This window comes from Vidua macroura, chromosome 26 (assembly GCF_024509145.1).
Source record: "Vidua macroura isolate BioBank_ID:100142 chromosome 26, ASM2450914v1, whole genome shotgun sequence".
In the NCBI taxonomy this organism is placed as follows: domain Eukaryota; kingdom Metazoa; phylum Chordata; class Aves; order Passeriformes; family Viduidae; genus Vidua; species Vidua macroura.
In genome coordinates this window covers 2,196,001-2,223,339 of record NC_071596.1, presented here as the reverse complement: position 1 = coordinate 2,223,339, position 27,339 = coordinate 2,196,001, and the positions used below count along the sequence as shown (strand labels likewise).

At 50.6% G+C, this 27,339-nt stretch overlaps 1 protein-coding gene and 1 long non-coding RNA gene across 2 annotated transcripts; one reads left to right on the top strand and one right to left on the bottom strand.

Moving 5' to 3' along the window:
• LOC128819504 (uncharacterized) lies at positions 1-1,959 on the bottom strand. The gene is made up of 2 exons (XR_008440718.1): positions 1,882-1,959; positions 1-745 (listed from the first exon to the last, which is right to left on the bottom strand). It is a non-coding gene; the product is annotated as an uncharacterized LOC128819504 (long non-coding RNA).
• On the top strand, positions 1,847-27,235 carry BTBD2 (BTB domain containing 2). The gene is made up of 9 exons (XM_053999717.1): positions 1,847-2,427; positions 9,047-9,166; positions 12,643-12,799; positions 16,437-16,542; positions 17,343-17,540; positions 21,112-21,304; positions 22,855-22,942; positions 23,876-24,022; positions 24,517-27,235. The coding sequence occupies exons 1-9, from the start codon at positions 1,847-1,849 to the stop codon at positions 24,676-24,678; spliced, it is 1,752 nt and encodes a 583-aa protein (XP_053855692.1). The 3' UTR covers positions 24,679-27,235.
• Positions 27,236-27,339: the final 104 nt, after the last annotated feature.

The following is a 27,339-nucleotide window of genomic DNA, read 5'->3' as shown; positions in this document are numbered from 1 at the left end:
CAGCAGAAACAGGTATTGATAACACGATACAAAGCCAAGTTGGACTCTCAGTCAAAATCAGTGATGTAGCAGCACTGCTCTGTCCAGCCATAGTGGCTCCTGGGGAGATCCCAGAGCTGTGTGAGGGTCTGGAAGCGTTGAATCCACACAAACAGCACACAGTCCACACAAACAGCATGTTTCTGTGTGCTACAGAAGCTGTAATGCTGAGGCACAGGAAGCAGAAGGGGCAGCCAGGCCATCTCCCCTCTGACACATGGACTCAGGGACCACAGGCCTGCTCCTGACTGGGTGTGTGTGCAGCACAGATCAGGGGATGGATAACAGAGAGAGGGGGAATGTAATTACCCTGCGAAGAACAAATCACTTTAACGGTTCAGTTACTGAGATCACAGCGAAGCAGTGGCACAGCCTCTTAATTAATCTTCTGCTTTGCAGCTGGCTCCTGCCCCTGCGCCATCTCCACCTCGTGCTGCCTGGCGAGGAGATGCCATCGGTGGGGACAACTCTGGCCAGTGGTTTCTGGCTGAGCAGGTCCAGCAGGAGCAACAGGACATGACCAGGTGAGGGATCAGGGTGCTCTGTCTCCCAGGTTTGTGCAGGGCAACACCTGTGGTGGGCCTGGTAATGTGGTGTCCCGTGGTGCTCCAGGCCTGTGTCAGCAGCAGCAGCCAGTAACTCTGATTATTGGGAGGAATTGCTGGGCATGAAGCAGGGGCCTAGGGATGCTGGAGGCCTGGGTCTGCTGCAGAGGAATGGCTGGTGTGTGAGATCATGAAGGGAAAACCCCCAATTCACCTTCACCTCCACACAGCCCAAACATCCCTGGCTCCTCACCCCCAGCACTGACCCCCTTCAGCCCCTTAACTCAACCTCTTCTCTGTGAATTGCACCCTCATTTCTCATCCCTTCACAAACTGCTCTCTGGGGTCCCTCATCCCTCATCCTCCTCAGAATAACCCCTTTCACAGGGATGCTCCTCTTATCCCTCAAAACTGCTCCTCAGGGATTGCTTCCCTCACCTCCTGCCCCGCTTATTGCTCCTCGGGAAATCAGTCCCTTTTCCTTGCTCCTCCTCCTTTCACAGCAGGGATGTGCCCTCATCCTCCTCAGGGATTGCTCCCTCATCCCCAAAACTGCCCCTCAAGGATTGCTCCTCTTGCCGCCCCCTCCACGTTGCTCCTCAGGGAAATGTTCCCTTATCCTCAAAACTGTCCCTCAGGTTTGGCCCCTCATCATCTTCAGGGATTATTCCCTCATGGATCATCCCTTTACTCCCCCTCAGGGATCACCTCCTCATTCCCAAAACCGTCCCTCAGGGATTGATCCTCACCACCTCAAGGGTCGCCCCCTTTGTCCCCCAGACTGTCCCTCAGGGATAGTCCCCTCCTTTCCAGTGCTCAGCCCTTCAGGGATCATCCCCTTACTCTCCCGAAGGGATCGTCCCCTCATCCCCCAAACTGTCCCCAGGGATCGCCCACCAAAATTGCCTCTCTCATTCTTCCACACTGGTTCCTCAGGGTCTCATCCCCTCTTGCCCCAAAAGTGCCCTTCAGGGATTGCTCCCATCTGCTGCGCGTCAGGGAAATGCCCTCTTACTCTCAAAAGAGCCCCTCAGGGATCGCCCCCTCATCTCCAAAAGTGCTCCTCAGGGATGGACCTTCATCCTCCTCAAGGACCGCCCCCTCAGGAATCATCCCCTTAGGTATCACCCCCTCACTCCCCCTCGCATCGCCCTCCATCCTCCCCCTCCGTGCCGGCCCCGCCCGCCGCCCCACGCCCTCTCCCCGCCCCGCCGCCGCCTCCGCCGCTCCCCCCGTGCCCGGCCGGCGGCGGCGCCCGCCCCATGCGCCGCTGCTGCCCGGCGCTCTGCATCCGCACCGCCATCGACGCCACCGCCATCGACGCCAGCACCGACATCTCCGCGGCCCTCGTCCCCGTCCCGCCTGCCGCCGTGTCCCGCCCGCCGCTGCTGGTGCTGGTGCTGCTGCAGCGCCGCCCCGCGCCGCCCGCCCCCGCGGCCCCGCCGCACAAGATGGCGGCCGGAGGGAGCGGCGGCCCCGGCGGCCTCTCCTCCTCCTGCCCGCAGCCGCCGCCGCCCCCGCCGGGCAACGGCGCCGCGGCCGCCGCCTGCACCAACGGCGCGCCCGCCTCGCCGCCCGGCCTCACCTACAACCAGAGCGGCGCCGCCAACCCGCCGGCGGCCGGCGGTGGCGCGGGGGGCCCGGCGGCAGCGGGGGCGGCGGGGGCAGCCGGCGGGGCGGGCGGTCCTGGCGGGGCGCTGCAGCGGGAGCCGGTGTACAACTGGCAGGCGACGAAACCGACGGTGCAGGAGCGGTTCGCGTTCCTCTTCAACAACGAGGTGCTCAGCGACGTGCACTTCCTGGTGGGGAAGGGCCGCGGCTCCCAGCGCATCCCGGCGCACAGGTGGGGCGGGGGGCGCGGGGATCCCACGCGTGGGGAGCCGGGAATGCGGGAGGGATGAGGGGTGTGGGGGCACCCAGCCCCATGGCCCTGCGGGGTGGCCGCGGGTCCCGGGCCTCGGGAGGGTCGTGGGGGCCGGCTCGATGGGCCTGGGGGCTTCCCCTCATGGCCCCCACAGTGATAAAGGGAATCGCCCCTTTATTTGACAGAAGTGTCCCTCAGGCATCACTCCTCCTCCTTCTGTCAGATATCACCCCCTCAACCCCCAACTTGCCCTTCGAGGATCGCTCGTCTTTCTCCCCCACCTCCCTCCCTCCCCCGCCGTTATTCCCTGAGGGAATTGCTCACATATTCCCTCCGGGAATTACATCCTTATCCCCCTCGCTTCCCATCACAGATTGCTCTCCTCACCCCTCTGTGTTGCTCCTCAGGGAATCACTCCCTTATCCCCCAAAACTGCTTCTTGGTGATTGCTCCCTTTGCTCCCTCGTGTTTCTCCTCAGGGAACTGTCCCCCTATCCCCCAAAACTGCCCCTCAGGGATTGCTCCTCAGGGAATGTCTCCTTATTCTCAGAACAGTTCCTCAGGGATGGCCCTTCATCCTCTTCAGGGATGATCTCTTTTCTCCATTGGGGATGGCCCGTCATCCCCACAGTGTCCGTCAGAGACGGCCCTGGGAGCGCTGTGGGCTCTCCTGCAGCCTCGGGTGGTGATGTGCCATCAAGTGGGGTACAGGGGTGCAGGGTTTGGGCTGCTGCACCTCCCCTGTGAAGAGAAAAGAGGGTGACATAACTGCACCCCACATTTCACCCCCTGCTCAGGAACACGTCCTGAGCACTGGACCCCACTGTGGTCAGTCGGTGCTGCCCCAGATCTCTCCCAGCCTTGGAGAGTGTCATGCCTCTCCTCATGGTCACCAGCTCAGGATGTGTCCAGGGTTTGGGTGAGAATGTTTTTCCCAGAGGGATGGTGTGAGTGGGACAGGCACAGCATGGAAAACCCCACATCCCTGTGTCTCGCTTGGAAATAACCCTTGGTTTGGTAGGAAGTAGAGGAGAGGAGGAATAGTCTCCCAGACTGCCTGATCCCTGCTGACAGGGGTCACCAAAATCCGTGAGAGCATTGGGGGATGGAAATGAAGGAACAATGATTTGAGACCCCACATTTCAGGTAGAACACTTTAATTTTAAAATGACCTTCATTGAATCTTTTCTGAAGCCCTGTTTTAGGGGTTAATCCACTACCATGAAGAGCTGTGTTGAGAATGACAACTGGGCCTGGGTAACCCATGGAGGTTAATGCTTAAGGCTGAGCTGCCATTTAAGAATTTGCAGCTCAGAGGAGCTGGGAATCGCCTCCACCTGGATGATGCAGATCTAATGTGGCTGATTGACATTCAGCTGGTTCCTTGGGGTTGCTCCAGTGAATCCATGTGTGCACCCTGTTCCTCCTACCCTGGGAAGGGCCTCCCAAGGAAGAGCTCAGAGATAGAACCAACTTAATTGGGTGGGGGAGGTTCCTTGGTGTACCTGGAAGTGGTGCTTGGCAAAGGGAGCCTCGATCCAAACAATTTCAAACTATGGCTTTTCTCCTAAGTGCTCATGTTACTGGAAGTTCCTCCTTCAGTTTTGCCCCTTTTCTCTCACTTTTAGAACAAACCACACTTGTTCTAGGCTGTTTTGAGTGTTTAGGGTGTCAGCTTTGCTCTCTTATAATTTGAAGCTTAATTAGTATTTGGGTAAGCTTGGTCCTGTCCTGAGAACTAGGCTTGCTGGGTGGGGATGGCTGATGTTCAGCCCAGAAATAAATGGAAAATAAATGAAGCTTTGAAAAAAAAAAAAAATGTCCCTGAAGTGAGCTGCTGCTTAATTGCTTGAAATTCATCTGGTGCTCTGGGTGGTAAAGATAGAATGGAGTGTGTCATGGTGTGACATCCCACCTAAGGATTCTAGAGATTTTAGTAAAACTTGTCCGTGTGATGTTACAGTTGGGATATCCTGGTGATTCATGAAGTACTGTGGTTATTTCAGAAAATAAGAGGGCCTAAAATAAAACCACCCAGACCCCTTCTGTGCTCCCACAGCAGCTCAACAGCAGAAGATACTTTGTGTTGGAATTGAGTTGCAAAGCAACCATGGGTTCAGTTGGAGAGGTGCTGTTTTGTCTCAGTGACCTCAGGTGTTGGTGCTTTGTCAGATGTCTGAAGTCATAAACTCACAGAATTATTAAGGCTGGAAAACACCTTTAAGATCATCAAATCCGATAATCAGTCCCACGTCCCCAAGTGCCACATCCACAGGTTTTTCTGAGCACTTCCAGGGATGGTAACTCCACCACCACTCTGGGCAGCCCATTCCAATGCTTTGCAACTTTTTCTGTAAAGAAATCTTCCCTAATATCCAATCTAAACCAGCCCTGGCACAATAGCGCACATCTCCCAGATAAGTATGTCTGCAGTCTGGTTAAATTGTGTAAATTTTTAGACCAGGCCAGGTACCAAGCATGGCTGCAAGAGGAGCATCTCCTAAATAGGGTTCTTGGACAGCTCCTTGTGGAGCCTTGAGGAATGGTCTGCAGCATCTTGCCTGTCATCCTCAGTGTAACTTCATGGTGTGCTGGGAATGGCTTTGGCAGCAGACTGGGAAGCACAAATAATCCAAGAGATACAGTCCTGTGGGAGGTGGAAGTGATAGTGCAGGTGGTTCCTGGTCAGTCTTCTCCTGGTTGGAGCCGAGGGAATGGGGAGGGTTTGTAGGTTGAGGTAATGAAGTGGTGTGTGCCCAGTGAGCACAGGTGATGTCCACAGGTGCTGGTGCCAGAAGAGATTTCTGACAGAGATGTAGGTTCAGGTGTGTTTCTGAGTGCACCTGGCCTTAATCTGAAAGGAGGGGAGATTTAGATTAGATATCAGGAAGGAATTGTTCCCTATGAGGGTGGCAAGGGTCTGGCACAGGGTGCCCAGAGCAGCTGTGGTTGCTCCAGGATCCCTGGAAGTGTCCAAGGCCAGGTTGGAGGGGGCTTGGAGCAGCCTGGGACAGTGGAAGGTGTCCCTGCCATGGCACAGGGGGAAATGAGATGGGATTTAAGATCTTTTCCCACCCAAACCAATCTGGGATTCTGTGGCTCAGCAGCTTGTATCAAGCCACAGAAACAGGCAAAAGAAACCTCACAGAGCAGCTAAGAGCAAACAGTCATTTTGTGTGTGAGAGGCCAGTTTGTAGATAAAAGGTGTGAATGGGTTTGACTGAAGGGTCACCTGTCCAAATATCTGCAGCCCTGAGAAGATCAGGGGTTTCCCACCTGGAGGAGACTCCAGACCCCCGTGGAAGTTTCTTGCCTACCCTGAAGCAAGCTCTGTCTCTGAACCTTCAGCTCATTCCCTCTTGCTGCTGAATCAGCCATGAAGAAGATGGGATGGCCTTAATTTTTTTTGATGTCAAGGCCAGGCCGAGCAGCTGCCTCGAAGCTTCACGGCAGCAGCATGTGTTGGCCAAGGTCAACACATTGATTAGACCCAGCAGTAAGAGGGAAGGGTTTTTTTCTTTTTCCAGATTTGCTTCATTGAGCACAGTATCAATGGGATTAGAAATGTCTAAACCTCATCAGCCAGGAACTGCATGGGTGTCGTAATTAAACTTGTTAATTGGCCAGAAAACAGGGCCTGAGAGTGAGTAGGGCAAGCATGTGGGGATGCAACCCTGTCTGTGCTCCAGCCTGGGAGATCTACAGCTTGGGAACAACCGAAGATTTGGGACAGAGTAAGATTTTGAGTAAGATTTTGGCTGTTGTTTCCAGGAGTCTTTTCCCGGGCATATATTCACTCACAGTTCCTGCAGCATGGTGTGCCGAGGTGTCCCATGGCTCCTGCTCCCGTGCAGGGCTGCTCCTGCTCCTTTGACCCAGGATCTGCACCCTCTGCAGCCAGCACGGCAGCAGCAGCTTCTCATCACCTACGGTGTCACTGAGCTCCAGCACGTCATGTGTTGCTGTGTTCCTGTGCCAGCTCTTCTGGAATAGATATTTTAAGGTTTCTCTGCAGTGGTGCAGATGGAGGAGGGAGCTGTTCAGCAGCAGTGGGGTAGTTGTGGGTTTTGGGTGGTTTCTTTTGTTGTTATTGGTGTTGCTGTAGTGCCTAGAAAGGGAGCAGTGCTGGTGGGTGTGCAGATGAAACCAGGTGACAAATGGTGGTGCCAAGGTGAAAATGAAGCAGTGAAAGTTGTCATAGGAAACAAAATAGCAGAAGGAAAGACATTTTATTGCAGGCCTTCAACAGCCTGTAGTCAGCTTTGGATCCTTTTGAAGACAAATTAACCTCAAGGAAGTCCCTGTGACTCTTACTGCTGACAGTCAGATTACTTTGGCTCTTCCTGGTGCAAAGGGAATGAGGAGAAATCAGGTGTTGCTTTCTTAATTCTTTAGTTCTGTTTCTGCATATTTCTCTGCCTCCTTTCAGTAGTCCACTCTGTTTTGGTCACAAAAGTGTTTAAAAATAACCCTCTGTTGGATTTTCCCATCCAAAACAAACCCCATCTCTTCCTCCTGCAGACCTGCATGGCTGGGGGAAGCTGGTGGATGGTGTAGGAGGAGTGGTGAGCATCCCTGCTTTTCCTGGAGTGTCTTTAGAGCAGCTTTAGGCATTTGTTTTAGGAAGAGTGAGAAAACACTGGAGAGAGAGAGGGATTTTCTTATGTTAATTATGTTCTCTTAGTGTTTTAAGGGAACTTCAAATGTGGAGTCCTGTGTTTCTCTGGGACCTCCCGGGATCCTATTAGGGCTCAGCAGTTTACAAAATCCGACTGATTTGTCCCCAGCTGAAATGGAAGCAAACATTTGAGAGTTTTTTTAAATGAATGCCCTTTTCAAATAGCTTCTGAAAGCTCTTGCTCATTGAGGACCTATACTGTGCTGGCTGTGAGAATGAAAATTTGAGAATGCAATTAATATATGGTAATTTTTAGTATCAGACAAAGCCAGCAATTGTTTTGCCACCATCGCTGCTTTTGGAGGAACAAGGATTTTTGTTTCATCTGGCAATTCTGGTATTGTGAGGAAGGTTTTTATTTGTTCTTGACATTTTTCTTGAGAATGGTTTGACAGAAATATGCATGTGTGTACTTTTTTGTAACCACTGTGGTTTGTCCCAAGCTCCCTGAGCCCATCAGGAACAATGAGCCGGCTCGTCAGCCAAACTCCGTCACAGCAAATGAGCCTGGCACATCCATGGAGCTTCACTCCATTGTATCCCTGGGAAGCCTCCTCTGCATGGGAAGGGAGGGAAAAGCCAGAAAATGAAAACATTGTTTAAATGGAAATTTCCTACTTTTAAAAGGTCGTTTCCTATTAAATCTGACTGAAATTCCCCCTTAGAGCTGGACTTTCCTTGGGCTGGAAGTTTCTGCCCCATGCCTGCTGTCTTGTATGGATTTCTGCCTGCAGTTCTTGCTGCTTCTCTGGAAATGTGCATCAAACCACTGCAGCAAAAACCTGGACTATTCCAGCTTTTTCCTTTTCCTAGTTGGTAGAGAAGTGATGGTAGTAATTTCCTGCAGCCTGGGCTGCTCTGCTTCCCCACGTTGCTGAGCTGTGACCTTCACTTTAACTTCAGGGAGCTGCATGGTGGCAAACACAGGAATCCTTCATGGTAAAAGCTCACCTCTGCATTTTTGAACAAGAAAGTTTTCAAAATGGCTTTCTAAGTCCTGAGGCAGGTACAGCAGCTTAAATATACACAGGCCCCTCAGCAGCCCAGATCTGGGCCTCATCCTAAAACAGGAAATATCTGCTGGGGGGGGGGAATCATCTTGTTTGCATGGGTGTGCTGGGACATAATTTTTGGTGTCAAACCTGTTTTGTGCAAATTCCTGCTTTCAGTTTCTTTAGAGCCGATAATGTCCTTTTCTGTGCCAGTATTACCATGTAAGCTCCCAGCAGTGCTGAGGTTTGTGTGCACCTTGCTGTGCTGGTTTGCTCTGAGGGAGGTTTGTTCTTCCCTCTGGGCTGAGCCCAGAGCAGGTTATCCATGGAAGCCCTCAGCTACATGGGGAGGGCAGCTCCCATGCCAGGGCTTGGGGTCTGCAGCTCCAGGTGCAGTTTTGTGTTTTGGGAGTTTGCTCTGCCATCACCAAAGACCTGGGCCTGGGCCTGTGGAAGAGGATGGGTAGTGTGCAGTGACAGGTTTTCCATAAATGTTTCCAGTAGGTGACTGTGGGAAGTTGCAGCAAGACTTGGGCTCTGTTTACTGGAAGAACCTGAACTCCTTAACTTAACTTGCTGTTTCTTTGCTTCTCAACGTTGGGATGATACATAGGCTCCTACAGGGGCTTTACAAAGCATATGTATTCTATTCCATAATTCCCAAAATCTGGCCTTTGGGGAACCATTACTGTGCTGTATGCCAGGACAGGCTCAGAAGGAAGTTCCTTGCAGCTTTGGTGCTTTGCAGTTAAGGAGCAGCAAGCCTGACCCTCCCTGCTCTTGCAAAACACTTTTCCTTTAACTCCACAAACGATTTGCTTTCCCTGAGGGTGGCTTTGTGGATTAGCAACCAGCCTGGGATTTTTTTGGAATATAAATATGATTTAACATAAGGTTTTATTTGCATGTTTGTTTTTTTCCATGTTAGGTTCGTGCTGGCCGTGGGCAGTGCCGTCTTTGATGCAATGTTTAATGGTGGGATGGCCACAACCTCCACAGAGATTGAGCTGCCTGACGTGGAGCCTGCTGCCTTCCTAGCTCTGCTCAAGTAAGCTGCTTCTAAAGCACAGGATAACTGGGATGCACAGATTTAGTGTAGCAAAAAAATGTTTTTAATGAAAGCAGAAAAGTATTTGTGGAGCAGAGGTTGTTAACTTCCAAAATGAAAAGCCTCTTTGAGCTGTTCAACAGTATTTAAATGCTGGTGTTAAATCCCTGTTTTCTTGGGTAAAAGTCTACTGTAGCTACTGCATTAAGAAATTATATGTATATGTATATATATATATATATATATATATATATATATATATATATATACATACTGGCCATTGTGTTATAGCTTCTTATTCACTAATTGGTTTGGTTTCAGCCAAATGCTCTTTGAGAGAAGAGGGGAAAAGTGATCTTTTGAAAGCTCTGTAAGTTACAAATACTTGGAGCTTGTTTAGGTCATGAGCAAGTTGTAACAGGTAAGCAGGGGTGTGTAATAAATCTCAGCCATTCCATGTGGTATCAGCCTTTGTGTGGGTTTTATTCCTCTTTTGGAGGGCTGGGTTTGAATTTACATTTCCAGTGTGTGTTGCAAATCTGTGTGCTGGAGGAGGAGGAGGAAGGGGCTGCAACATCCTATTCACCAATTCCTTTAAGCTCGGCTGGTGCTGTACAGCATCCAGCAGCAGACCTGAATGGATGCTGGAAAGTCATTGTCCTGTTTCTATAGGATTTCTGTAACCTACTTCCAGGGGTTTCCAGTCCTGTGCTCTTGACATGTTCCCCACTCGCTTCCTACTGGGAGCAGTCACTATATATAGCTCTGGCACACTTTTTGATTTACCTTCAGAAAGTGCTTTGGTCGTGTCTGTGCTGTCTTGGAATATTTTTAAATTGATCTGGGCTATCAATGAATGAAAGGCCAGAAATAATTGGTAGCCTCGAGCCCCTTCCCCTTTGGCTCGCTTTAAAGCAGACACCAGCAGGTGAGGAATCCCTCTAATTGGTGTGTGCCTATCAGCCATGTGGATCTCTCTGGAGTGCAGAACTTGTAACTATCTTTAAATCTTTGTGAGGCCCAAATATCCAGTGAATTAGAGGCAAAAATCTTGATGTTTCCCTGCCAGTGCTGAGATTTCAGCACTTGATTAAACAGAGTGATTTCAGAAGAGAACCCATCATCTCAAAAGATAAAGTGATAAGTTTAGGTGGATTTCAACAGAAATATTTACATTTTTTTATGGAAGAAGTCGTTGGTGGATTACCTCAGTGCTTCTGAGCTGTGCCCATGGTCCAGTGACATCTTGGGTGCTTAAATCTAGAAGTGGATTTTTAAATTGCTTTTAAAATGCTCAGAGCTTAAATGTGCCAGAGGAAGTTTGGGTGCTGCTTTCCAGGAGAAAGCTGACCAAGTATGTGCTATGAGTTCCTAGAGTAAAACCACTCCCTCCAAACACTGATCTAGAATGGCAGCTGATCCTTACACATGTCTCTGGAATTGGTCCAAGCCATGATCTAATGCTGTAAAATCAGGAGCTTATCCAGGGACCAAGTGCCCATCCTGAATGTTCTGCACAAGGTCCAGTCTGGATGCTGGATTGTGATGGAGTTTGGGCTAGTAAATTGTGTAAGAGATTCTGCTGTAATTGTCTAAGAGATTCTTTTCCATTATTATAATCATTATTATTATTATTATTATGTTAACCCAAAGATGATCGTCTGATTGTCTGGGTTTGCAGTCTAAATGTTCTTTTAAATTGGTACTGGGCTTTTTCAGTTTGAACCTCTCTCGTTGTCTCTCTTAACAAACACTGGACTCTGGTAAACAGAAATACTGACACAGTCACTGAAGTAAACAAATAATTGGTTTTAGGGCCACTGTGTTCTTTTAATCTTGGAATAGAAAGGATTTCTCAGTGCAAGTGGGGCTGGGAAGGGATGTGTGCAAAATACATTGATTAACCTGTGGCATGATGCTGCTATTGACAAGTGCCCAGGAGCAGCACAAAAGCCTGCTTTCAGCAGTGAGAGTGCTTCCCTGCCTGTGGATCACACTATTGATGCTTCACTGAATGGCATCCTGGTCTTCTCTAGCTGGAGGAGCAGGAGCTTCTCTGCTGCAGATGGGAATGCTGCCTGGCATCCCCCTGGAAGAGCCCTGCTGCTGCATGAAGCTTCCCGGAATAGCAGCCACACAACCTGCTGCTGTGTCCCCTTCAGAGAAATGCAGAGCAAAAATTTGCTGGAGTTTCCAAAATATCTCAGGAATAGGAATGCCAAGAACAGTTAACACAATATTACATCTCTGTGCTTTGTGTCTTTGAGATCCTGACTGGCAAATGCTCCACTGGTTAAAGGAGATACAGTAAAAAAACACTGCATGAGCTGTTCAGCTGGAGAAGAAAAGGCTCTAGGAAGAGCCTAGAGTCCCTGGCAGGGCCTGAAGGGGCTCCAGGAGAGCTGGAGTGGGACTGGGGACAAGGCCTGGAGGGACAGGACCCAGGGAATGGCTCCCACTGCCAGAGGGCAGGGCTGGATGGGATCTTGGGCAGGAATTGTTCCCTTTGAGGGTGGGCAGGCCCTGGCCCAGGGTGCCCAGAGCAGCTGTGGCTGCCCCTGGATCCCTGGCAGTGCCCAAGGCCAGGCTGGACAGAGTTTGGAGTAACCTGTGGAAGGTGTCTGTGCCCATGGCAGGGGCTGGAACCAGACAGCCTTTAAGGTCCCTTCCAAGCCAAACCATTCTGGGATTCTGTGATAAGGACTAATACCAGTGCATTACTAGTTTCACTGAGCTCAGCCTCTCAGTTCCTTCTGTCTCTGGTCAGTGAGTTCAGGTATTAGGGGGCTCAGTTAGGTTTCCTTTGTTATTCAGATCATGAAAGTGCTTCCTTGTTTTGGCCTAACAGTGAAGGCTAGTGCAGAATGGCAGTCTTGTTTTTCACTGCAGTTAACTCTTGCTTTATGCTGAAGTTACATTGTGAGCTGTACTTAAAGATCTGTGTCATGAAATTAAACAGTTCATTCTGTAAAATGAAGAGATGAAAAAGGGGAGTGTGAGTAAAGCACCTTGTGTGCAGTGGATGGGTATGTCTGAGTGCTTCTCAGCACTTCTGAATTAGTAGTGTAAAATGGAGTTTCTCTTCTGAGGGAGGCAGGCAAGATTGAATCTTTGTCCTTGTTTATTCTAATTGAACAGCCAAAAATATGAATTTTAAGGGGTGCCCTTGGCCAGAGACTGTTTTAGCCTGGCATGAATGGTAGGCTAAGGGCTTACTGGTGGTGGGATGCAAGGCAGTTTGAGTTGCTTCAGTGCAAATCCCAGCTGTTAGAGTTATGCTGTAAAATGTCTGTTAAAAAAAAAAAAATCTTGCTAAACCAGAGTCAGTGGGAAGGATGTAAAAACCCTTCTATCTCTCCAGTAGAGGAAATGGACCAGGATGACGGGCAGAGGCACAAACATGTTTTCTATGAATTGAAGGGGTTTTACCCTGTTATCTTAATTCACCACAGCTATGTTTGTTTGCATGTTTTCAGATTTCTTTACTCAGACGAAGTTCAGATCGGACCAGAGACTGTTATGACAACACTTTACACAGCTAAGAAATATGCAGTTCCAGCCCTTGAAGCTCATTGTGTGGAGTTTCTTAAAAAAAACCTCAGAGCAGACAATGCATTCATGCTCTTAACTCAGGTGAGTTTGTGATCATCTGCCTTCAGCAAGGTCCAGCACAGTCAGAAAATGGGAATTTTCTGGGTGTTCCAGAGTTGATCGTCCAAAGTGGAGCAGTTCTGGGTCGTTTTGAATTTTTCCTCACAGGAGTCCAGCACTGCTGAGCAGGTTCTTACAAAGAACAATATACAGCAAATGTTGCTGCTGTTTCAGATCTTTCTGTTTCACTGTGGCAGGTGGTTCCTTCCAGAGTGTGAGCTGGGGATGGAGTTAACAGGGTGGAAAGATTTCATCTGCCAAGAAGAAAAGTGGAATGAGAGGATTTCCGTGTGTTACAGAATCAGGACTGGTAATGCTGAGCTTTCTCTCAGTGCTGTGTCTGGCTGCTCAGCCATTCCTTGAAGGACTTTTGTGCAATACTTTTCCTGAAGTGGGGGTGAAAGAAAACCTTTTCATGAGTGCTTTGGTTTATTTTCCTGGGAGAGGAGCAAGGTGCTCTCTTCCTCAGCCTGTTCCAGCTCCTCCTGTGCTGCAGGCTCACAGACCCAGAGTGTCAGAGCAGCTGTTCCTTGCCCCTGGTCTGATCCAGTCTCTGAGGGTTGGGCTCCTCCACCTTCCACTTGATTCTTGAAGCAGCAAAGTAGGAGATAGTGTTTACAACTTCTGCTTAGTTTGGAAAAGATCAGACTTTGTGTCCAGGTTGATTAAATGAGCATCACTCATCCCTGTTTCCCAGCCCTATCTTCTCTCTCTGGTCCCTGTCACTCTCAGACAGCTGGTGCCATATTGGTGACATCCACAGTGCTGTCACCTGTGTGGTGGAGTCTGGCACTGCCAGGGACACCCTCTTATGGGTGCTGTAGGAATAAGAAACACACAGGTTTTGAGTGTGAGTTTCTTTCCTTTAGGGAATGGGCAGAGTGGAGTGGCTCTGGAGGGCTATTTCTGATCAGCCAGCTCAGGAAAGCTGCTGTGATGTCTGATGTTAAATAGAGCTTGCAGAGGAGTTTCCCAGCTGCACTGAATTGGGAACCAGCACACTGAGGTGGCCTGGCTCTGGGGGATTGGCTGTCTCACCCAGCATTCCTGTCTGCTGGACTTTTCCCCTGTCAGGAGTACAGGTGTCTCTTGGGCTCTGGCTGTAGGTACCATGTGGGTGGCAGTGGCTTCACCAGCAGTTGTGCAGATATTGAAGCAGTGCTGGCCTGAAGCAGTCACTGCTGAGGTCTTTGCTCAGGATTAGGCTGGGATTTTTTTTTTTTTTTTTTTTAGTTTAAATATTTGGATCAGTTCTCAAAGTAGTTCCATGTCACACTGCTGTTTGTCACTTGTCACTGCTTGGGTTCAGCTACTGCTGCAACACTCCATGGCCTTCTTTACACATCCTCTTTAACCTGGCCCTTTTCCACGTGCCATGAACAGTTGAGGCAGCCTCTGAGACGGGGGGGATCCATACTGCACTTCCCAGAGGCAGATTCAGGACTTGAAGGCTCTTGATTGGGCAATGGCAGCCAAATCTGTGCTCCCATCTGATGCATAGTGGGACAATTGCAGCTCCTTGGCTGCAGCTTTCCTGTTCTTTGGGTTCAGCAGTTGCAATCTGAAAGATCAGGAGCTGAGAACAGATCTTTCCCACAGACTGAACTTTTGGGGAGGCATCTAAGGCTAGCCATTGCTTCATGATAGGTTAGAGGTGTTAGCTTTTGGTGGTGTTCCTTATGCAGAGACTTTTTGTGGCTTCCTGTGTCTCTGCACTTGAGTTTGTAGCTTTGGCAAAGTAATATTTAGGTTTATGGTGACTTCCTTAGAGGTCACAAAGGTCCTTCTTTGGCAAAGGAGGAAGGTATCCTTGTGTTTCAGATGCCAAAACCAAAATACTGCTTGGCACTCTATCAGTGGCACTGAGGCAGGTGAAATGCCAGACGGGGAAAGGCTTTCCTGATGCCTTTTGTTTGTGGCTTGTTCATTCTGTATAATCATCAGTGATGATTCCCATCTAGTTTTATGTTCACTATTTCTCTGTATCAAGTCTGAGATGTTTGAGGCAGGTCTTGCTTGAGAAATGTGCCTGATCTTGATGACTGGCTGCACCTCACTGAAAGGATCTCTTCTCACAACCCTCTTGTTTCTGGTCCTGCAGTGTGAAAAGCTACCTGTTTTCTGCTTTCACTGCATCAAACCAACAACCTCTTCAGTAAATTACAGACCTGAGATATATCTTGTATAAGACATTGCCCAACAGTCTTAAGATCAAGCACCTGAGATCCCTGGTAGAGCCCCAAACCTCCTTTTGTGTGTGTTTGCCCAGTCTGCTGGTCCAGCAGCTGTGTCACTGTCTGTCTCAAACAACTGCTGATCAGTGGCAGAAATATCAGAGGCAAACAGCTTTCCTAATTGATTGTGCCTCTTAGTGAGCCGTGATCCTCTTTCATGCCAGACATACATCCAAGTGTCACTTTGATCAGCAAGGAAATAAAGCTTGCCTGGAGCTGCTGTGGGGGAGAGCTCTGCGAGCATAACCGAAGTCCTCACGTGTCCAAAGAGCCACTACAGTAGTAAAGTCTGAGTCAGTCACAGCTCTTGATGCCAAGAGTGTAAAGACACTGGCAGCCCTCCAGCCCCTGGAGCAGGTGACAACTGCTGAAGTTTCCCTGGGCCCTGAGAAATTGTTGTTTCAGTTTCCTGCACTTGAGGTCTCAGCACAAAGATTGGCCTTGCTGAATTCTGCATGCCACAAGCAGGGGTGAAGCAGAAGATGCTGGAAGGCACCTCCTGAGTGATGGAATTCCCAGCCCAAAACATGAGTTTTAAACCTTACTTATGGCAGCGACTTCAAGTCCGGTGTATTCTTGTTAGGTGTGATGTCAAGGCAGTTCCTTCCTAAACAACAAAACCAAGGCACTGAAGTCAGAGGTCATTTAGTGGTTTCTTGTGTGTTCCACCCATTTCTGCTTATGCTGGGCACAGGGCTGCTAACACGTGGCAGTCCAGGGTGATCTGAAGTGGCAGCAAAATTGTTACAAAACTTCACTTAAGTTGGGCAGAGAAATTCTGAGCAGCTCTCCAGGCTGTGTAAGGCTTTGCTTGGAATAGTAACCTATTTTGGGACAAAATCTTTAAGGTAACTGGATTGGAGTAGCTGTTTCTGTGCAAAACATGGAAATGCACTAAGCAGGCTGTGTACCCTGTAGGGCTCCCCAGGACACACAGGCACTGCTGCTACAGCTTTTTCTTGCTAATGCACAAGATCAGTGTGGCTGTTCTTACAGAATAAGCTGCCTCTGCATTATTCCTAGAGCAAGCAGGCCTGGAGTCACTGGGCAAAGCTTTCTTGTAAGTAGAAAAATGATGTAAAAATTGCCTGTGCTCAGCTGACAGGGTCAGTGTGGTGCTGGAAAACACGATTGGTGCCTGCACCCAGGCCGTGTTAAAACAAAGACGTGCCTGAAGACATGCACAGCTGAACCAGGGCTGCTGCCAAACACAGAATTTTCTAGTGTTTGCCTTGTCATGCTTAACTGCTTGTGAAAGACCCAGTGGATTCCTGGTGCAGTCAGGCATGGTATTGCTAATGAAGATGGGCTGTGGGAGGGGAAGGGGGGTTCTTAGTGTAAACTTTAAAATACCTTTTCTGTTAATGATGCTTTTTCCTGCCTAGGCCCGGCTGTTTGATGAGCCCCAGCTGGCCAGCCTGTGCCTGGAGAACATAGACAAGAACACCTCAGATGCCCTCAATGCAGAGGGGTTTACAGACATTGACCTGGGTAAGCTCTTTTCCACCCGTCCCTCTCTCTCCCTGCTTTCATAACCAGCTTGTCTCCAAAGTTGTTACAGGTTAATAATGCTTGGCACTTGTTGCTTGGCTGTTCTGGAGCAATCAGTTGAATAGTCTCTGGCACAAAGTGGCTGGAGACAGGGAATTTGCCAAAGAGTTTGCTGCCTTGCCTGCAGAAATACCCTGGAATCTGCTTACTTTGGTGCAACTTGAGTTTTCTGGGCATGACACAAAGCCTGCTTCCTGTGTTGATGTTGGCAGGTTTTGGGTGGGTGTAAACTTGCCTTTTTTTGTAGAGTTGGCTTTCTTCCCCAAGTCTTTGTCAGGTTTTAGAGTTAAAAAGGTGTTGTGTTTTTGGAAGCAAGGACTGGCTATTTTAATTACCGTCTGCAGTTTCCAAACTTGCTGGGCACAGTTAATGAACATTAAAATTCAGGCTTTAACCTTCCTCTAATGAGATGGGCTATGGAGGTAAGGCACAGGTCACCTTCTGGCTTTCATGCTGCTTGTTTCATCCAAATTTGACGTCAAGCAAGTTGCAATTCATCCTCCTGCACTTGCATTAACATGCCAATTAAATGGGCTCTGTTTGCTGCTCCAGTGAGTTCCTTGCTGATGGAATATGCAGATAAATCTTCCTCAGAGGCTGCAGGCAGCACTTTTGGGAGATGCTGTTGGTTCAGCTGCTTCCTCTTTTACCTTGGCTGTGCGTGGGGTACTCCTGGCGAGGTGAAAGGGGCTGATTTGGGGTTCAGAGGCTGAAGCTGTGCCTGTTGTCCTGCCCTGCAGACACCCTGGTGGCAGTGCTGGAGAGGGACACCCTGGGGATCCGGGAGGTTCGCCTGTTCAATGCCGTGGTGCGCTGGTCGGAGGCCGAGTGTCAGCGGCAGCAGCTCCAGGTGATTCCAGAGAACAAGCGGAAGGTTCTGGGCAAAGCTCTCTCCCTTATCCGCTTCCCACTGATGACTATTGAGGAGTTTGCAGCAGGTAACTCAACAAAGGTGTTTCTGACAATCCTGGTCTTTGCTTTCCCTCAGCTACACAGAGGGAAGTCACACGAAAGAGGATTTTCTCTGTGTATCCTGTAGTGATTTAAATATGAGATTCCCCCCACATTGATCCCCATTTTCCCCTCATTCTCCCCCTAAAAGGCTGGAAAGGGGACATTTCATAAGGGCCTGGAGTGACAACACAAGGGGGAATGGCCTCCTGAAGGAGGGCAGGGTTAGACTGGATATCAAAAGGAAATTCTGTAGTATAAGGGTGTGAGGCCCTGGCACAGGGTGCCCAGAGCAGCTGTGGCTGCCCCATCCCTGGAAGTGTCCAAGGCCAGGCTGGACAGGGCTTGGAGTGCTCTGAGATAGTGGAAGGTGTCCCTGCCTATGGCAAGGGGTGGCACTGGATGAGCTTTAAGGTCCCTTCCAACACTCTTCTGTGATTCTACGATTACAAAATCTACTGTCTGAATGCCATTTTCATCCATGCCCATTCACTCATTTTAAAGCCTGTGGTGCTCCCCTGGGAAGAGCAGGGGGATCCAGCTGTGTTTGCTCTCACAGCATGGTTGGATGGTTACTGTCCCATTCAACTGAGGGAAAAGATCCAAACTGGGGTTCACCTGCTCCCCTTCCCAGCCATCCCGAGAGTTTAAACTACACAAAGCTAATGGAGTGCAAATAATTGGTGTGGATCTTAGCCTGTTCCCAAAGAGAAATGGGGATGTTTCTCCCCATTCTCTGCCTGTGGTGGTGTTGGCCCTGTCTTGCCAATGCTGTTCAGAGCAGAGCCCCATATCTGAAAAACTTTGAAAATGTTCTTTGAGCTGCAGGCTTGGTGTTGTTTAGTCTGTGTCTCAAAGTATTTTTCAAGTTTACATTAAGATCTTGATCCACAGAGATGTCTAACTCATTTCACAGCTTGGACTATAGATTGCCTTGTTTTCTTTTCATTGCTTGTTGTCTTTCACTTCATCCTCTGGGGATTCCCTGGGGATTGGAAGCTGGCAATTGTGTTAAATAGTTTTCATGCTAAAAAGACACAGTGGAGCCATTTTCCAGACTGGAACTTGTTTCAGGCTGCAGTGCTGTGTACACAGGAGCAAAGAGGGGCACTGACCCCTTCCTTTGCAGGTCACTTCTCAGGGCAGTGCTGGCATCAGCTGGTCAGTCCTGCATGTCCCTGTTCCCACGTGAGGAGGGCTGTTAGTAAGGAGAAAATCTATGCTTCAGACTTAGTCCCCACTCTCTGCTTGACCTGTCACAGCTGTGATGTGGCCTTAGGGAACGTGGATTTCTTCAGAAGGAGCTTGCTCAGTGAAGCAGAGATCTTTGCATCTTTCTGCAGATCCCATTTCTTTCAATCCTTCCTTACGACCTTGTATCATTCTCTCACTGGGAGGAAAGTGTTAATTTTGGCATGTTTGGGTTGAAGGCTTTGAGCTGGGAGTGTCAGTGCCCCTCCCCATGTTGTCTGTCACAAACTGCCTGTCCTACTTGGACCTTTGTGCTTTAAGTGAAATTCTCCAGTTTTCTTAAGTTTTCTCCATCCACTTTTACCTAAAAGATGAACAAAACTCCCAAACCTGGGGGACTGCAATGATCAGCTGTTCCTTAAACAAGGAATTAACTTGGAATTCCTTCAGGTTTGTCCTTTTTCTGAGTTTCTGAGTGACTCTGATTTCTGTGGTGATCACAGCAGAGACAGGAGAGGGAAACCTTTCCCCTCCACACCCCTTTCTCCCAAAAGCCAAGAAAAGAGGGAATTTTACAGCAATGGTTTCACCAGTTTATTGTATAATCTGGTATCAAACGTGGGGTTTTGCATGAAGATGTTTTAACTGGCAAATGTGTCCCTCCCTCCCCTTAGAGCAGGTAATTTGAAACATTGTAGAAGTGAGTTGCAGCAACGCAGGATAAGTTCAGACACATCAAGGAGGCTGATTTTTTTGCTGAACAAAGTATCCAAAAGCTCATTTACCTTTGAGGAGTCGACTTCCTTGAATTCTTGAGTCTCTCCCTATTGCATCATTGGACCAGGTTATGCCTAGGTAATACCATGCTGAATTTAACCAGCTACAAGTAGTTTTGGACCTACAAGTAGCTGGGCATTTGCTCCCCACATTAAAGAGCATTTAACTGCTGTTGTTTCCCCAATACTCAGTGGTCTTGTTTCTGTTCAAAGCCTGTACAAACAGTTGTAGAGAAGCTTTTGAGTGCTAGGCTAACAGACTAATTTTATCCAGTTTCACTTGTGAAAGTATTTCAAGTAGTTTGCAAAGATAGAGTTCAGCATCCCTGAGTTGGTTGCCCAGAGCAGCTGTGGCTGCCCCTGGATCCCTGGAAGTATCCAAGGCCAGGTTGGAGGGGGCTTGGAGCACCCTGGGATAGTGGAAGGTGTCCCTGCCCATGGCAGGGCTGGCACTGGATGAGCTTTAAGGTCTCTTTCAGCTCAAACCAGTCTGTGATTCTGTGATCACTCTGGAAAAAATGTTTTGTTACTGGAGAAAAGATGAGAACGTGCTCCAGCTCTTGCTAAAATCATTAGCATTTTTCCCAAGGTTCTGCAATAAAGGTATAAAAATGCAAATGTGGATTAAATGCCTGAAGGAATGAGCTGAACCACCTTTGTCTTGAGTAAAAATACTCTTCAACTTTTTGAGTTGATGGTAACTGCGTGACAGTCCCTCTCCCTCCTCCTCATGGTCTTCCATTGTCTGAACACCCAGTGTGGATGTATGGAAATCCCTGTCTCTTACCAATGTTACAATTTCCAGAAGGAGTGGGGCAAGGATCAGCTGCATGCTTTTGGATTTTTTTGGTAGCCCAGTGCATTTGGGCTCCACAGAGCTGGGCAGTTAATCACAGTTCCATGTGGGCTCTGCAGCCCATGACTGCCCTGTGGATAAAGGGCAGCACCTTTGTCTGGGTCTTAATATCCTGATGCACCACTGGGATCCCATCTGTGATGGGGGTTTAGCCTGGTGCCAGCTGCAAGTCAGGCTTGTTTCCCCATGAAAATCCCAGAGGGATTCCTTCTGCTTATGCATTTCTGGGGCCCAAAAGATCAGAAGGATCCAAAGCTGTTGGAGAGTGTCCCAAGGAGGGACACGGAGCTGGGGAAGGGTCTGAGGAGCGGCTGAGGGCACTTGGCTCGTTCAGCTGCAGCACAGGAGACTGAGGGGAGGCTCCTCGGGGGCTGCAGCTCCTCCCGAGGGGAGGCAGAGGGGCAGGGGCTGAGCTCTGCTCTGGGCCAGGGACAGGAGGCCAGGAAGGGCTGGAGCTGTGCCAGGGCTTGGCATGGAGCTCAGGGAAAGGTTCTTCCCCCCGAGGCTGCTGGCACTGCCCAGGCTCCCCAGGGAATGGTCCCGGCCCCGAGGCTGCCAGAGCTCCAGGAGCGTTTGGCCAGCGCTCTCAGGGATGCTCAGGGTGGGCTTGGTGGGGTGCCTGTGCAGGGACAGGGCTGCACTGATGATCCCTGTGGGTCCCTCCTTGCTCAGGATATTCCAGGACTCTGTGGTTCCCTAAGGCTGACGGCACTGCCACTTCCCTCCCCTCTGCAGGGCCTGCCCAGTCGGGGATCCTGACGGACCGGGAGGTGGTGAGCCTGTTCCTGCACTTCACGGTGAACCCGAAGCCGCGGGTGGAGTTCATCGACCGGCCCCGGTGCTGCCTGCGGGGCAAGGAGTGCAGCATCAGCCGCTTCCAGCAGGTGGAGAGCCGCTGGGGGTACAGTGGGACAAGTGACAGGATCAGGTCAGCTCTCGCGCCCATTCCCACCCCTGGACTCGTGTTGCTGAGCTTTCCACTGCTCTAGCTCTAAACACACAAGGTTCTGTGCTAGACCCCGACTTTGCACCGTGTGACCCCAAAGGGAAGGTGTTTTGCTGGGCAGAACCATCCCCTGATGCACTGACCTGCATCAAGTCACTTTGCATCTCTGTTGGCCAAGGTTTCCAGGAAATGTGTCTCCCAGCTCAGGCCCCTGGAAAGGGAGGGAAATAACCCCCAAAGGCTTCCTGCAGCTTAGGGGCACATAAATAAGTTGTCACCAGTTGTCCCCCTGCCATGCTTTGTGGGGGACAGGTAACCAGTGCTCCATCAGGTTGGTTCCCTGCTCCAGGTGTCAGTGTGGCTTGTTGAACCCCCTTAACCTCTCCTGTTAGAGAGAGGGGTTGGGGTAAAGTTCTGCTGACACCCAGTTTGTTCAGACCTGAGCTTGTGGACAACAAGCAGAGCCCAGTTACAGTGACAGAGACTGGCAGGTGTGGCTGGAAAATGGTGCTTTGCAAGGCTTGTGTTCCCAAGGCAGAAAATGAGAGCAAGACAGGAGGGAATCAGGAAGCCTTGGGGTTCTTTCCTGCTTTGTGTTTATCTTGGGTGGAAGGGGACTCACAGCAATGAAGCTCTTCACAATTTTTAAGATGGTTCTGTTGCACTGGAGCTGTTGGTGAGATCCTCTGGTCCATTCACTCCTGGCTGGGAGTGGGAACTGCTGCCAGCTGCAAACAGTTCCTGCTCCCACCTCTAATGCTCACAGACCTTTTGAAGTTTGGGTTTGACTTGAGGTTCAGCTCCTGCAGCATCAGGGTCAGTTCCAACACTGAATGTTCCATGCTAGCTGCAGAGCTGAGGCTTCCAGCCTGCCCCAGGTATTTGTTCTGGAAACACTACGGTGCTAAAAGAGCTGGTGGACGGATGAAGAAATGCTGTTGGCAGCTTGGCAGACACTGAGGCTTCTGCTACCTGAGAAGGTGGAGCTGTAGTGGGCTAAATACCCTTCCCCTTCTTCCTTGGGCAGCAGGGATTCCTGCACTCAGGAGTGACTGAATCCTTCTGTCTGCTCTTGGTAAATTTGGAATGCAGTAAATACCCAGCAACACATGAACAATTCCCCAGGGCTCAGCAGTGAAGTACCCAGTGGTGTTTGCTGGGCAGAGCACTGTGAGGTGAGCACTGTTCCACACTCCCGGGCTGCCCTGCCTGGGCCTGGCGGGCGTTTGGGGGTGCTGATGTTTTGCCACAACTTGGAAACACTTCCTGAGCCTGGACCCTGAAATTTGGGGATGGGATTGTGCAGCTTTGTGTTTCACACAACCCCACTGGACCAATCAGAGGTGTGAGTGTGCAGCTGATGGTTTCTGTGCAGGGTTTCACCTCTTAGTAAGGGCTGCACTTAAATCTGTAGGTTTGATTAAATCAGAGATGTAAAATCAGCACAAGTGGAGATATTTGTGTATCAGCTTTGTACTGGAGCAATACAGGAGTGTCAGGTTTGGACTGACTTTCCTGCTCTGTTCCTGCAGGTTCTCAGTAAACAAAAGGATATTTGTGGTTGGGTTTGGATTATACGGATCCATACACGGGCCAACAGATTACCAAGTAAATATACAGGTAATTCTCTCTGCTACCTTAAAAATCCTGGCTGTTTTAGGGGCTGACAAACACGTTTTAGTGAATCTGTAATAAAACCTGAGGTTCAGAGGGACTGTGTGTGTCCCTGGGCAGGGGGGCTGGCAGATGTAGCAAGGGCCAGATGGGGCACTGGGAATCATAAGGATTATTGCTCTTGATTTTGTTGCACACGTCACTGCAGCATCTCCCCAGGTCTGCTCCCAGCTTTGGGGCAGTTGGGAGGCAGTTTGGGAAGCAGCTGTGCATGATTTCCCACCCTGAGCAGGCTGGGAGAGGCTCAGTTGTCTCAAGTCCATCATGATCTTGTCCAAAGACCAGGTGGATGCTGTGTGCCTGCTCGGGGTGCCCGTGTGCCACCCCAGTGTGGGTCACTGGAGAAGGACTGTCCCCAGGAGAGTCACTCCAGCACACAGAGCAGGTGTGATGAGCACAGGCTGTCAGCATTTCTTCCTTGATTGTCAGGGCTCATCCTGCTGCCCTGAGCTCTTGGGGGAGAAGGGTCTAAGCACAGTGTGGGCTTGCAGTGCTCTGCCAGCCTGGGGGTGAGAAGGGGGCGTTCTGGGCTGTCTGAGACCCGAGCTCACAGCTCTGTGGTGAGCTCAGAGGGGCCCAGAGCAGCTGTGGCTGCCCCACCCCTGAAAGTTCAAGTCCAGGATGTGTCTTGAAGCAACCTGGGATAGTGGGTGGCAGGGGGGTTGGAGATGGATGATCCTTAAGGTCCATCCTAACCCAAATGTGGGATTCTGTGGTTCTGTGATCATAGCATTGATGGGCGACACAAGTAATGGACAGTGCAGGGCTGGTCCATCTGGGAGTGCCTGGGGCTCAGCCTAGCTCAGGGACACTCACGTGGGCAGGGCTGGCAGTGTCCAGATGAAAAGCTGACCCTTTCATGGATGATCTGTGTTGCAGATCATCCACACAGACAGCAACACGGTCCTGGGGCAGAACGACACCGGCTTCAGCTGTGACGGATCGTCCAACACCTTCCGGGTCATGTTCAAGGAGCCTGTTGAGATTTTACCCAACGTCAACTACACAGCCTGTGCTACTCTAAAGGTACCACCCGGGGTGGGGCGAGGTGCAGGCAGGTGAGGGCACCTGCTCTAGGTTGTCAGTGCAACCTGGGCTTTGCTCTGTGTGCTTCGAGGCCAGTGGTGCAAGCTCCAAGGTCTCTGTCTGCCCTGCTGCTGCCATGAGCTCGTTCACCCCCAGCATTCAGAGCTGGTTTTTGACTTGTTTCACAGCACTGAACAGGTGTTTCACTGGGGAGGGGATGGGGTGATTTTTTTGGTGGGTACAGCTGAACTGTGAGTCCTGCAGGTGTGTAATCCAGAGACTGCTGCAGTGGTCTCAAAAAGTTCATATTTAGCTGTTGAGACCTGGTTAAATTAGTGTTAAGTTCTGATAGAGATGGGATTGAGCTCAGAATACCTGAGGTGCAAATCGAGGAGGAAAAGGGAGGAACTGACATCCCCACAGCTCCAAACCCACCAGAGAGCCTGGGCAGCAGCAGGGTCCTGACCTGTTCTTGTCTTCCGTGACCCCTGCAGGGTCCAGATTCCCACTATGGAACCAAAGGACTGCGCAAAGTGATCCATGAATCACCAACAACGGGAGCCAAAACCTGCTTTACGTTCTGTTACGCGGCTGGGAACAACAACGGCACCTCCGTGGAGGATGGACAAATCCCAGAGATCATCTTCTACACATAGTGCCACTGCCAGCCCGCCCTGGACTCGACTTTTCCCTGTCGCCTCCCAAACTAAATCTCTGGCTGAGTTTGACCACACCAATTGGAGCCACACTAGCCAAAGGTCACAGTGAAATCATTTCAAAGCTCATGTTCTGCCTTGTGCTAGTGCTGCTGCTGCTCTCAGGTGCCAGGCCAGCTGGTGTCCCAGTGCAGGCCAGCTGGTGTGCCAGTGCAGCCCAGCTGGTGTCCCAGTACCATTTGTAGGTTGTCTGTGGCTTGTTGTTTTTCACCTCCTGATTAACCCTATCTAACAACGTGCGTTTTTTGGACTGTAATGAATGTAGATGCTTTTCCACGGGTCAGAAACAAGGTAATGAGTGGCTCTGGTTGTGGTTTCACTTGCCATGAGGAGATGGTCCTACAGACAGACTCGGTCAGGGCTGGGTGGCCTCTGCTCTGCTCCAGCTCAGCAGTCCAGGCCAGACTGCAGGGCTTGGCCAGCCTGTGTCCAGCACCTTCCCTCCCTCCCAGCAGCCTCAGCACACAGAGCCACCTTCAAAAGTCATGGAAAGTGGCCTTTTCCCTGGGGCTTTGCTGTTCCAGCACTATACAGGCTCGGAGACCTCAAAGCTGAGCTCCTCTGGAGGGACCGAGGCATTTTCCTGCTCTTCTCACCGATCTGTGACAATCTTCACCTCGGGCAGCTGGTGGCAGCGAGGTGACCTCCCTGCAGAGTGGTAAGGGGCAGCAGCCTGGCTGGGCAGGTCCTCCTGCATTCTGAGTCCCCGTGGTGCTGCTTCCACACCCCTGGCACGTCCCAAGCGCTGGTGATGCTCAGCTCAGCCCTGAGCAGCCCCAGCTCTGTTGTTACTGGTCGTTGTCCTTTGCAGGGTGCCAGGGTTTGTCAGTTGAAGCAGAAGGGCACCTGCCTTACCTGTTCCAGGGCATTCCTGCAGTTTCCATGCACGTTTCCATGTGTTTCCCTCTGTTCCTGTGCATTGCTGCCTCAGCCCTGCTGCCCTGATGGAAGCAGGAAGAGGGGCTGGATGTGCACCTGCCTGTTACCTATAATGCAGCAGATGGACAAGGATTTACCAAATGGTTCAGGAAAATGTGGAATATTCTCCATGCTGGTGTGTGTTTGCACACTGCCTGTTGGCCAGGCACAGGAGGGAGATCACAAACATCACCTGTTGAGCTGTGGAGCTCGGTGACCTTGAAGATACCCCTTGTTCAGGGCCAGCTGCTTTTTCCCGTGGCTGTCAGAGAGGGTGGCTGCTCCTGAGCTGCCTGACCAGCCCCACCCTCGCTGCCCACGAGTGAAGACCACGAGACTCTTCCTCCCCTATTCTGCAGAAGAAGCTGAAATTAAGCTCAGCCTGGCAGAAAGACCGGAGCCACCAGAGTCTGTGTGGGACTGGTTGGGGTGGTGCTGCCTCAGGGCCCCTTCTCTGACCTCCTGTTCCAGCCATGGAGCCATTGCCACTCTCTGGGCAGCTGCTGCCACTGGATTTCACTGCTGAAGTCGAAACCTGGCTGTCCTTGGCTGGAGCACGGCTCCTCCTCCTCCTCCTCCTCCTCCCGCTGCCCCAGCCGGGATCCTGGGGCTGTGCTGGCTGGAGTCTCCTCCTCAGCTGTGCAGCAGCAGCCCAGAATGGGCTGGGAATGCCCTGCATCTCCTCACCAGTAGCTGTTAGAGATGCCCAGAGTGTGTTCCGTGCTCCAGAGAGATGGTGCGAGCTGTGTATTGTCAGCCTGCTTCCAGGTGGGATGGTTCTAATATGGCCAGTACTAAAAAAATAGAAAAAAAATCCCAACCCTGGCTCCATGACCTGGTGACTGAACTCGACTCTGTGCAATGCAAAAAGATGGACTCACAGCCCAGGCTCTGTGTCTGTCGGGCTGTCTGTGACTCTGCCTGCTCCTGTCACACCCCCCTCCCAAAGGTGGTGGGAATGTCACTGCTGGCAGCCAGGGCCCGTGCTGGGGCTGCACCTTCCCCAGGGGCTCTGATCTGGGTTCTGCACCTCGGGGTGTCCAGTACAGGTGGAAAGGGTGGAATAATAGGAATTTGAGAGAGGCAGAGCTGTGCACTTGGCTTTGAGAAAAGCAGGGCTGGGGCAGGCCCTGCCCAGCTACAGGGAGAGCCTCCCGCTGGCTGTTCCCTGGAAGTTTTGTTCTCTTTATTATTTTGTTACGCAAATTCTCGTCTCAAATCCCACCTTCCTGCCCTCCCTGCGTGGGGCAGGTCTGGCAGCTTGTCCTGTCACAGAGGGAGAGGAGTCAAACTCTGAACTACACCTGAGCAACTTCTGTTCTTACGGCTTTTCTGCAGTTTGATGCAATTCTGGCTTTTGTAGATAGATGAATGTAATTCCTTGTTGGACATGCCTGTTCCCAGAAGTATGAGCCATTCTGTTGTACCACGTCACCTTCCGAGCAGAGCGGGCCCGGCCTGGCTCCTGTGCTATTTGATGAATGTATCCGATGCTCTTGTCCCGTGTTCACACTCTGCTTTTTGGCCAGCTTTGTGATTTGTAAATAGGAAAACAATAAAGACATTGAGGTTGTCTTTATGAAGTTTTTTTGTGATTGGAGGAGAATGATGGCCGCGGGAATGGTGGAGGGGAAATCTGGGCCAAGCTGGCTCCTGGCCCATCTCCCCAGGTGAGGGTGTGGG